Here is an 11,548-nt window from a genome sequence, read left to right as displayed (position 1 = left end):
GGGGGGGAGGAGAGGAAAGGAAAGGAAACCTTTTTGCTGGATACAGACTTACTCTGCTGCTTCTGAGAGCTGAAGAAATTGCTTAGTAGACGCGCTACCAAAATTCAGAAGCTTATTTAAACGCTGTAATTAATTTCATTTTATTTTTCTCTTGTCTTTTCTCCCCCCACTTCCTCCCTCCCCCCTCTGCCCATAGGAGAATGTTTCCTCCATTTAAAGTGAGATGCACTGGACTGGATAAAAAGGCCAAGTACATTTTATTGATGGATATTGTGGCGGCTGATGATTGTAGGTACAAATTCCATAATTCCCGGTGGATGGTAGCCGGCAAGGCTGACCCTGAAATGCCAAAGAGAATGTACATCCACCCGGACAGCCCGGCCACCGGCGAACAATGGATGTCCAAAGTCGTCACCTTTCACAAGCTGAAGCTCACTAACAACATCTCTGACAAGCACGGATTTGTGAGTGCCTTTTACACCTTCCTTTGCCCCCCTTTTCCCCTCCCTCGCCAGCCGGCCGGAGCGGGGGGTCCCGGGGGGTGTGCCCGGAGCACGGCGGCTGCTCGGCCGGGCTGGTCCCGCTGGCAGCTCCGGCGGGCGGCCGAAATGCGGGGAAAACGGGGCAGCAAGAGCTCCCCACGCACCCGGGGACGGGCATCTGGCCGGGTTATAACACTCCTTGATTTTTCCTCCTGCTGGGGTCAGGATTAAAGCCTGGAGTTTACTCTGTAACCTTCCCGTGCCATGCAGCGTTAACTTTAGGGATACATTTCCAGCGCAGCGCAACTCGATATTTCTCAGAGCTGCGGTGACTTTATATATCTATATATATTTTTAATAAAGTCGATCACACTTTCTAAGCGTAGGAAAACGATATGCATATGTGTATAAAGGGCTTAAAGGCCTAAGTACGCAAACGTTTAAATCTATATTAATCTGGATAATGTAAAGCAAGCCGGAGTGAAAATAAACAGGGACCAAAAGCAGAGGTCAAGTTGCCCATTCATGTCTATCCACTCCTTTACATTTACCGGGTGTGCAGAGATAAAAACTTACCCTGAGAGTGAAATCAAACAAACCTGCTGATAAGTGCTCTGTCGATCCTGGCCATTTCTTTCTATTCCTGGGAAAGCCTCCACCTCGGAGCCGGGGCTTGCTGGTGGTGGCCGCGGCCGGGGGATCTCTAATGTGCCGAAGATTGCATTTGCTGCTGTGATTTGATTAGACGATACATTTTTGCCGTTCGCAGAAGGCCTTAAGTGAATTGGGGCACGCAATTAGACCGAGCCGAGGTCTCGTGGTGGTTTTGCAACTGTAGCTGCTGCTCCTGCTTTACTTGATTTTATTTTTTTTACACTTTGAAATCAAAAGACATTGCTGCCGGAGCCCAAACAGCTTGTCCCCCTCTCCGAGCAGAGCTCTGAGGAGATTCCCCCCTGTCTCCTCTCCTTCGAGAGGTCCAGCGGGAGCCTAAGCCCGGCGAGCTGGAGCTGTCAGTACTTTTAGTTGGATGCTGCGAGGCGTGTGCGTGTGTTTGGAGTGTGCTTGGCGGGGAGGAGGAGTGAGGGGAGGAAGGAGAGGGAAGGCAAATTAGGAGGAGAAAGTGCGGATGGCTGGGGGAAATGCTGCTCCTGCTGACCGTCTTCTTTCCCCCCCTCCTGCCCTCTCTGTGCCGGTCGCTGCCCCCCCCCAGACCATTTTAAACTCCATGCACAAGTACCAGCCCCGGTTCCACATCGTCCGAGCCAACGATATCCTCAAGCTTCCTTACAGCACGTTCAGGACCTACGTTTTCCCGGAGACTGAATTCATCGCAGTGACCGCATACCAGAATGATAAGGTAAGGAGATTAAGAGAGGATTTGTTTTACGTGTTTTGGCTTTTAAGAAAACTTTTACTCTGCATTGTTCCCTTAAAACTCACGAAGCCCATCCCGCTCTTCTCTCTCTCCCCCCCTTCATCTTTTGCCCCAAAACCTCCTTGATCCAACTTGGGGGAAGGCGCTGGGGGAGGGGGTCGAGCACTCTCCTAATACCGACCTCGGGGAAGGCAATTAAAAGGAGGGAGGACAGGGAGTGAGGGGGAGAATGTTTAAGGGTTTTCTACCATTTTTTTTCCCCCCGGTGTATCTTCCCAGCATGAGGAAAGGGATGGGGTGGGGTTTGCTGCTGTTAGTGTGGATTCAATCTAAGATGCATCAGGGAAAAAAAAATAATAAAAAAGACTCAGCTCCGTGTGTCGAAAGACAGAGTGGGGAGAGCAGCGGGGCTGAGATTTTGTAATTCTTCCTGGCCTTTGTGCTGTTTTAGCTCCTTTAACAGCAATTGGCAATAAGGCTGGAGTGCACGTCTGGTTCCTATTATTATTATATTATGATTTTTTTTTTTTTTGCATCCTGCAGTGTTTTATTATTTTCTGTGGTGCAGAAATATGCTCTGGTCAGAGAGGGGTATCTCGCTTGACTTTAGCTGGAAGGGCTGAAAAAGCCCGTGTGAGAAAGTTTTGCAGCACTGCAAACGCTGCTTTTCCATTGCTGCTGGTTTATTGTCGCTTGCAATGAAGGTGGTATATTTGGGAGAGTGGCAAACGGCGAATTTACGATTATTAAGTCAAGTGGAAGGGAGCGAAGGAGCCAAAAAAGGGGCTTTGATTTTTTTGTTGTCTGTGAATTACAACTTTGCGTTCGCCTGCGCTGAGCGCAGAGGCTCTGGATGCGCAGCGCCCGCTCGCTGCAGCTCCCCTGTGCCTTCTCTGCCCCTCACATCCTCCACAGTAAAAAATTCGGGGGTGAAAAGGGAGGGTCTGTACCCTTCTGCCCTCGGTTTCCAAAAAGCCGCTTCCACCTCCGGGCTCGGGCTATTTTCCTTTCTCTCTGCAGCCAGGCACTTGCAAGGAAACTGAAAGAAAATGGGTGTAGAGAGAGTAGACTTTGCTTTGGGACTTATCAGCAGGGCTGGCCGGCCCGCTCTATCAGCTGGGGGCGGCTCGGTTGAAGGACAGAAATGAGCATAGTTGTGTGATTGCCATGAAATCGGCTGGGAAGCGGCGTGCGGAAGCGGCGGGGAGCCCTCGGCTCGGCGCGGGGGGAGCAGAAGGCACGGCCGGGAGCACCTGGATTAAAAGTCCCGCTGGTTTTAGCAGTGGGGTTTTCCCGCTCCCTCCTGCTCCCGTGTGTGCGGCGGGGGGGCGACTCGGGAGCCAGGGCTGCTCCTGCTCGCACTCGGGCCAGGCGGAGTTTCCTTTTCGGGGTCATCCTCTGCTCCTAAATTGGGGGGTCGCTGTGCTTGCAGCCCGGCCCGAGACCGGGAATGGAGCGGCGGGGAGGCGGCGTTCCCCTTCCCGTTCCCACTGCTCGCATCCTGTTCCAGCGGGGTGAGCCCCGGCCGGGCTGCGGGTTCGGCTCCGCGCATCGTGCGCGGGCACCCGGCACTTGCGGGATGTCCCGCACCCCCCATCCCTCCCACAGCCATTCCCTGCCATAACCCGAGCCCCGAGGAAACCCAAACCGAAAAACTTCCACACACAACCCCCCAAAAAATATCAACTGGCTCCTGGCACCCCTGGCGCCCCAACACACACAGAGCATAATGCGATTATATAAAGTATTTTATTATAGCAAGGGGGTGGGTATGATTCCTTTGCGGTTTAATTATGGTATTTAAAGAGTTTTAAGCACAGGCATAACTTGCATGGATCTCATTGCATGGCTCAATTAACTCCGATGTGGTGGCAGCAACACGGGGCTCTTTCATTGCCACCACGGTCCGGGTCAGCGGCCAGCCCGGCGGGGGATTGGGGGCGAGCTGCCTCCAAACAGCTCGGGAAAACACATGGATTCACCCAAAATCCAGAGACCTTTGCCCCCTGCCCTGTCCTACTCCTGCCAGCACTAGGGGTACTGGGAAGAGTGGGGTTTGCTGTTGTTTTATAATACAAAAATCTCCTTATTCTGCTCCAACCCCCTGGCTATTTTTTTTTCTCTCTATCCTATAGATCACGCAATTAAAAATTGACAACAACCCCTTTGCCAAAGGTTTTCGGGACACCGGGAATGGAAGGAGGGAAAAGAGGTGAGTCTGGCTCGATTCTTTACAGGCGCCTCGTTTGGTTTTCATGTGTTAAGCTCAGAACACGAGCAGAGGTCAAAATCACCTTGCCTTGCCTCCAAACCACACTTCCCCCCGCCAAAATCCATAAGGATCTTGGCGTTAATAGCGTCAAACGGATTGCATGGGAATTCTTTCCTGCTTTCCACGTTTCGTTTTCACGTCACAGGGGATGACTGGCCAAAGGGAGTGCAGTACATTAAGCAAATATTGCTAGAAAAAAGCTTTCCCTTGCAAATTTGAGAGGGAATATTACAGTGTAGTTTGGATCTGGGACTGGAGAAGAGGGACAAGTGAGGGCTGAGCACTGCTTGAATCTCCTCTGGCATTTTTCTGGGGACTGCCTGGAAAAGAGTAAAATGGAGGAGAAACACAGAAATAAACACAGAAATGGAGGAGAAACACAGAAATAAACTGTTTGGACAGAGGTATCTCATGAATATGGAAGTAATTAATGATAGAAGATTCTTTATTTTTCCTAAAAGCAGCAGGACAGAGTTTGTGCCCCAGGTAGGCAGACAGAACTCATTATAATGGGACTCAAGACTTTTATTTTTAATATAAAAAGAAAATACACAGGGAAAAAAGGGAAGATTTTTTCCTTTAATGGAGGATATGTCTGTTTTCTTGTGTTACCGGAGACAGGATATTTTAGCCATTTGCACAGGGGATTAGATAATGAATAAATAGATCTGTTTCTCTTTTTTTTCAAACAAACAACAAAATAAAAAGGTGGGGGGAACGTGGTGTAAACCAAGAAGCCTCTCTCCCTGCCCAGCACACACGCAAACATGCACACGCCAGCTCCTCTTGTCCATCAGTGTGAAAATAAAGCCAGCGCTGGAGCCACAGGACGGAAATGATTTCTAATTTCTCTAAATATAAATAGATTTTTTACTCCGGGTTAATTGTTGGTGAAAAGATTACATAAAGTGCCTAACAAAATAACCACTTCCTAGCAATCTTAGCAACCATTAAGATGGCTCATATCTCTGGAACATCCTTGCCTTTTAAAAGCTAATCTCCAGGGAATGCTTCCCTCTCCCCTCCGCCCCTTGTCTTTAATATCAGCCCTCGCTGAGGAGCTGCTCAGCTTCCAAGAAATCTCCTCTCATTAGCAGCCAAGCCCTGCCTGCCAGAAACGCGCTCTCCTCCTCGAGGGGACCGTGGCTCTTCATTCCCCTGTGCTACTCGTGCCCCAGTGGGAGGGAGCTGCAGGAGGGGCTGGGGAGCAGGGGGGGTCCCGGGGGCGCTGGGGACCCTCGCCCAGCGGGTTCTGTGCCCGCAGGAAGCAGCTGACCCTGCAGTCCATGCGGGTGTATGACGAGAGGCAGAAGAAGGAGAATCCCACCTCGGACGAGTCGTCCAATGAGCAGACGGCCTTCAAGTGCTTTGCCCAGTCCTCCTGTCCTGCCGTGCCTGCCGTGGGCACCTCCAGCCTCAAAGGTGAGAGCTGTGGCCCCTGCTCTCCTCTGGGAGAGCCTGGGTGCCCGCTCTGTGGTGGCAAATCCTGGCCTGTACCACTGCCCTTTGGCACTGCCCTGTTTTCCTTCCTTCCCTCTTACTTTGCTTCCTACCTCTTCCCTTCTTTTCTCATGTTTTGCCTTTGCTCTCTTCTCTCTATTCTTTCTCTATATAGTTTTTCTGCCCTCTTTCCTTCTTGCCCTCACTCTTCTTCTTGTTTCCTTTCTTTTTGTCTTTCCCTCTCCTCCCCTCTCCCCCCTCACTCTCCTCTCTCTGCCTTCCTCGCTCTTCCTCTCCTTCTCCCTCTCCCCCCCGGCCTCCCTCTCCCCTTGCTGCACATTCATCCCTCCCTCCTTGGTTCAGAAAGGAGCCAGCTCCGAGTCAAGGGAGCAAAGACAGACCACGGGGCAAAAGTTCAAAACTGGAGCCACTCCATTAATATCCCTCACTGAATCTGTTACTAGAGGAAGGATCTTTCCCCTGGATACAGTCGCGAACTTTGTTATAGAAAAGTCACCCTGGGTTTCTCCGTGCGGGGTTGGGAGCTGTCTGCAGCTCTCTCGTATGTATTAATCCATCCCGGGGCGGGGGGGCAGGGGGAGGAGGAAACAACCTCTTTTTTGTAGTTGCTTTACTCGTTTTTTTTTAAGGCCTGCCGAGCTGAGGGGAGGGGAGCTGGGAGGGGACCCGAAAAGCAAAGCAGAGCTTCGCACCTGGGGCGCTGAAATTAGGAGATGAAGTGCAGAGGAATCCAGCGAAGCCGTGCATGTGTTTGGGGAGAAGGGGGGCCCGGGGGTGATGAAGACGGCTGCGGGTGTCTCTGCGTGCGTTTGCAAAGTTCGCCCGTTGAAAGGGATGAAAACTTTGGAAAACTTAGTAGGAGACACATCCCCAAGGCCCTTCAGCCCTGTCCCGAGGTTGCTGCTGTCCCGTTCCTCCTCTACCCCCGCTGCAGCCGGGAAGGGAAGGGGGGTCCCTGGGGGCTCCGGCAGCCCCGGGGAGCGGAGCTGCTGGCCCCGGGCCCGCCCGGCTGGGGGGTCGCTCCTCTGGGTCGCTGCTTTCTTTCGCAGCCAATTTTGCAGCGTTGTGTAAAACTCGGGCTGGCTTGGACGGGGCAGGCGGTGGGAGCCGGGGGCTGTATTTATTTATATAATAATAAAGAAAGGGAAGTATTTCCACACAAACCTCTGGCCGGCCAGGAAGCGTCTCTGCCCCCTCTCCCAGCCCGGTGGGGATTTCGGGATGTGCAGTGCCGGATCCCAGCCCCGGGCCCCCTTTGTCTTGCAGATCTCTGCCCCAGCGAGGGAGACAGCGATGCAGACAGCAAAGACGATCCCTTGCTAGAAGGAAACGAGTCGGGCAAAATCAGCACGACCACTGCCGCCACCCCAGCGCCGGCCAGCTCCGCTGCCACCGCGGGGGACGACCCCCGGGACAAGGGCGGCAGCCCCTCCAAAAGCCACTTCTTCCCTGGTGACTCGGCAGGAAGTCGGAGCCGAGAGAGGACTGAGAAAGCCCCTCCGGACTCCCGGCACAGCCCGGCTACCATCTCTTCCAGCACCCGGGGGGCAAGCCTGAGCGGCGAGGAACTGAAAAGCCCCCTCAGGGATGGCCCCAAAGTAGATGAGAACCGACTGCTGGGGAAAGAGCCCTTCACCCCCCTGACGGTCCAAACCGACAGCACGGCCCACCTGAGCCAGGGACACTTGCAGAACCTCGGCTTTCCCCCTGCCCTGGCCGGCCAGCAGTTCTTCAACCCGCTGGGGAACGGGCACCCGCTGCTGCTGCACCCCGGGCAGTTCGCCATGGGGGGAGCCTTCTCGGGCATGGCCGCGGGCATGGGGCCCCTCCTCGCCACCGTCTCCGGGGCGTCCGCCGGGGTCTCGGGACTGGACAACACGGTCATGGCCACGGCGGCGGCCCAGGGACTCTCGGGAGCATCGGCGGCTGCTTTGCCTTTCCATCTGCAGCAGCACGTCCTGGCCTCACAGGTACTGCGTTCCCCCCGCGCCGCCCCTCCGGGCCGGGGGCTCCGAGCCTGGGGACGGGGGCGGGCAGCGGGCACCTCCTTTAAATTCCCCGCGTCGATGTCCCCCCCAGTGCCCCTCTCAGGGGCCGGTCACAGGGCTTGGCAGCAGGTCGGAGGAGGGAAAGCTGTGGGCGGGGAGGGTGGCCCAGCGTGATCTCCCTGAGCTCTCCCACCCTCCCCGCTGTCCTCCAGAGCCCCGGGGCGCGTCCCGGCCTGCGGAGCGGAGCCGCTGTCGGGGGGGTGTGCCCGGGGCTGCCCTGCGGAGCGGGAGCGGGGGCTGGACCTGCGGGCAAAGGGCGCTTGCGCCAGCGCAAGAGAATCGCCCGCTGAGGGGGGACAGTGGGGGAGAGACCCCACGGCCAGTTGGCCCCCGATGGGCCCGGCGGGAGCGGGGCCGTGAAGGGCAGAGCCCGGGCAGGGTGTGCCCCGTCACCCACGTGTTTTTGGGCAGCGGGAGGACAGCTCTCCATCCCGCCGGCAGCGCGGGGGGAGCACCTGGCGCGGGGGCGCCGTGCGGCATCCCCGCGGCGAGCGTGCGGGCCGGTAACCCTTTCCTCTCTCTCCTCCCCTCCCGCAGGGCCTGGCCATGTCTCCCTTCGGCAGCCTTTTCCCCTACCCCTACACCTACATGGCGGCGGCGGCCGCCGCCTCCAGCGCCGCTTCCAGCTCGGTGCACCGGCACCCGTTCCTGAGCGCCGTGCGGCCGCGGCTCCGCTACAGCCCCTACCCGCTGCCCGTGCCCCTGGCGGACGGCAGCAGCCTCCTCACCACCGCCCTGCCCGGCCTGGCCGCCGGCTCCGGCGAGGGCAAGGCGGGCGGGCTGAGCGGCAGCCCCGGCTCCGTGCCCCTGGACTCCGCCTCGGACCTCACCAGCCGCTCCTCCACCCTCTCGTCCGGCTCCGTGTCCCTGTCCCCCAAGCTGGGCGCGGACAAGGAGGCGGCCACCAGCGAACTGCAGAACATCCAGCGCCTGGTCAGTGGGCTCGACCCCAAGCAGGACAGATCCCGCAGCGGCTCCCCGTAACCCCCCGGCCTCCGGGAGCTCATTTCAAATCCGTCTCGCAGTGCACTTTGTTTGAACGAAACCACATCCTCCACCCCGCGAGTGTTTGTTTTTTACCCCTTCTTTATTTTTTTTTTCCTCTTTCTATATATTTTTTAACATATAAAATCCCGCGGAGTTGTGTGCGTGCTTAGCAACAAAAAGGTGGAGCAGGGAAAAAAAGGGTCGGGGATGGGGGAGCGCTGGGTCGGAGGCTCCTCACAGGGATTGGAGGCACCGGTGGGGTTTGTGGCATCCTCCTTTTATTTTCTTTTTTACCAGTGTAAAAAAAAAAATAAAACCCAAAACCGGCCCACACCGGAAAAAAAAAAACAAACAAACAAAAAAAAAACCTAAAAGAAAAAATAAAACAACAAAAAAAAATCAACAAACTTATGAATAAAAATTAAGTAAGAGAAATGATTTTCTTTTCTCTGTGAAAGAAAAGCGTGTAAGTAACTCACGTATTGGTTCTTCAACAGTTGTTTCCTGGGCGGGTTGTTAACCACAACCCCCTTAGTCGATATTAAGGGAAGCTGTGTGTTTAAAATATTATTGTGATGTCTGAGAGCCAGTTCGTGGCTTTTTTTTTTTTTTTGCATGTTCCAGAGTAGTCTTTTTTTTTTTTTTGCTGCCTCCTGCTCCATCCTGGGGTCTTTCAGAGGAGACTTGAATTTTTTTTTGTTTTTTTTTTTTGAGGGGGGTGGTGGTATTTTTTATTTCAGTGGGGTTTTGTTGTTTATTTTTAATGCTCGTTTCAAATCCCAGGGAAAAAATTATTATTAATAATAATGAAAACAAAAACAAGACCTTTGTCCCTCTACCTTAAACATCCTCCCTTGTAGCAACAAAAATAAGACGTGTAGTTGGAAAGAAAAAAAGTGAATTTATTTTATCTAAAAACTTCTGTAGCTCGACTGTAGATTTATCACAGCTTTCCCTCTTTAATTGTATATGCAATAACAAGGTTTAACATACTGAGAAGAAGAAAAGAGTGGACACTATTATTAAAACAAAGTATTTATGTAATTATTTGATAACTCTTGTAAATACGTGGAATATGAATACTCGAAATTAAACTTTAATTTATTGACATTGTACATATCTCTGTAAATATGACTGCAGCGGTCTTCTTTTTTTTTTTCCTTCTGTTTTTATTTTTAGTCGTTTTCATTTCAAGTTGGTAATTCCTTTAAACATAGATCCCGACCCAGAGGAGAAATTCCCCCATTTGTGCGGGCTCAGTTTTTAAATCAGAGCTCAGCCCAGGAAAACCTCGTCCTTTGGTCAACGAGCCAAATGCAAAAGGCAAAGCAGAAAGAAACCAAATTATTCAAAGACCTTAAAAAAATTCAAAGAGAGAAAAAAGACGAAGCAGTGTGCCATGGTAGCTTTTAATCCTCGATTTCTTCAGTGTTCAAAATGTGAACAACCACAAAATTATATATGTTTATACACGACAACAGGCTTCTCCAGTGGCTTGAGAGAAAAAAAAAAAAAAAAAAAAAGAGGTGAAGATTCTAGGATTTTCTGTGCTTTCTCTTATTTTACTCGTTTCCTCAGTGAGTCAGAAACAACCCCGCAAAGGAGTTTCACTACTGTGCTTATTGTTGTCTTTGTTTGAGTGAGTGCATATTTTCTTGGGTTGAAAGTCAGGTGCTCAGAGCTGGTTCAAAGAAAAAAAAAATGAAGGTATATTTTGTGTTATATAAATGTTGAGAAGTTCTTGCTACTTTTTTTTTTCTGTAATTTTTTTCTCCCCTTTTAAAAGTCACTGAAGTTTCAATAAATTTTTATTGAAATGTCTTGGGCGTACTGTGAAATGCCTTCACCCCAACCCTCCCCGAAGTGCCTGGGAGGATGGAGGGGTTGAAAGATATATATCCCTCTTCTGCCTTTCTCCTCCACCCCTTTCCCGTTCCCAATATTAAGATATTTCTCCTGCAAGGAGCTAGTACGAACCAGTCGAGATGGTGTCATTTGAATTGTTGGGGGGGAAGGACGAGGTTTAAGCAAGCTGTTTAATGTACCTTTTCCGTCTTTATCCCTCTCGCTTTTAAAGTCGATCCAGAGGCTACTAAAGTCACCTCTTTTAATGGAACAATATTAAGTGGCGTTTGAAAAGTTAATGAGAAAGGCTCAGCTATGCTTTTATCTGTCATAAATTAATAACGCAAAAGTGAAGAATTAGAGAATAGATCGGTTAAATTTTAATGCAGAACCCTCCTTCAAAGTTTCCAGGTAAAGTGCTCAGGAGTTAATGCTGTTGCTGGGCTCGTTTTCCTCTCCAGTCCGGGCAGACGATTTGGCTTTCCCAATTAGTTATCACCTGGAAATACATGGGTTTTTTTAATAATATCTATTTTTCGGCCTTTTATTGAGATCGCCCCTTCTCGCCCTTAGGCTCGTGATATATCGAGATTAAGCTGGAAAACGGCTGGAACGGGGACAGACATCCAGGCTGGACCGGTGGCCTGGGAGGTCACTGAGAGGAGAGCTGGGGAGAGCTGGCAGCCCCTGCTGTACCTCTGCCAGTCTATGAGCACATCCTTTAGCAGAACATATATATTTCTTGTTAATGAGATTTTTTTCCCCCATCCCTTCAACAGTTAGTGGCCCGTATATTGAAAAGCGATTCATCGTCCGCCAGTAATAAATATTATAAGGATGTACTTCCAGCCTGTATCCTGTTTTATGCTCTGCCTGCCCCTCGGCCCGCGGCCCCCGGTTCCTGCGCCGGCGAGATAAAGGGAGATCCAGGGGGTAAAAGTGGCCGTGAATTTGTGAGAAGTTTTGTTGTTTTGTTTTGGCTTTTTTCCCCCTCGATTTTTTAATTTAAAAATTCAAAATTCCCCCACGAACATGAAACTGTTCCCCTTCCTGGGGAAACGGGACCCTTCCCACT

General features: G+C 51.9%; 1 protein-coding gene across 2 annotated transcripts in view; it reads left to right on the top strand.

The window, feature by feature from the left end:
* The window catches only part of TBX3 (T-box transcription factor 3), a 12,073-nt gene extending 2,817 nt beyond the window's left edge, over window positions 1-9,256 (top strand). For both annotated transcript variants that reach the window (XM_041488628.1, XM_041488629.1), the window contains 6 exons: window positions 197-464; window positions 1,696-1,842; window positions 3,996-4,072; window positions 5,397-5,554; window positions 6,860-7,563; window positions 8,179-9,256. In XM_041488628.1, the coding sequence (XP_041344562.1) occupies window positions 197-464; window positions 1,696-1,842; window positions 3,996-4,072; window positions 5,397-5,554; window positions 6,860-7,563; window positions 8,179-8,625 (1,801 nt within the window). In that variant the 3' untranslated portion in view covers window positions 8,626-9,256. The remainder of the gene's footprint in view (window positions 1-196; window positions 465-1,695; window positions 1,843-3,995; window positions 4,073-5,396; window positions 5,555-6,859; window positions 7,564-8,178) is intronic.
* The last annotated feature ends 2,292 nt before the right edge of the window (window positions 9,257-11,548 follow it).

This window comes from Pyrgilauda ruficollis, unplaced genomic scaffold (genome assembly GCF_017590135.1).
Source record: "Pyrgilauda ruficollis isolate IOZ18807 unplaced genomic scaffold, ASM1759013v1 scaffold9, whole genome shotgun sequence".
In the NCBI taxonomy this organism is placed as follows: Eukaryota; Metazoa; Chordata; class Aves; order Passeriformes; family Passeridae; genus Pyrgilauda; species Pyrgilauda ruficollis.
Note: the sequence above shows the minus strand (reverse complement) of the source record. Positions and strands in the feature narration are given on the sequence as shown.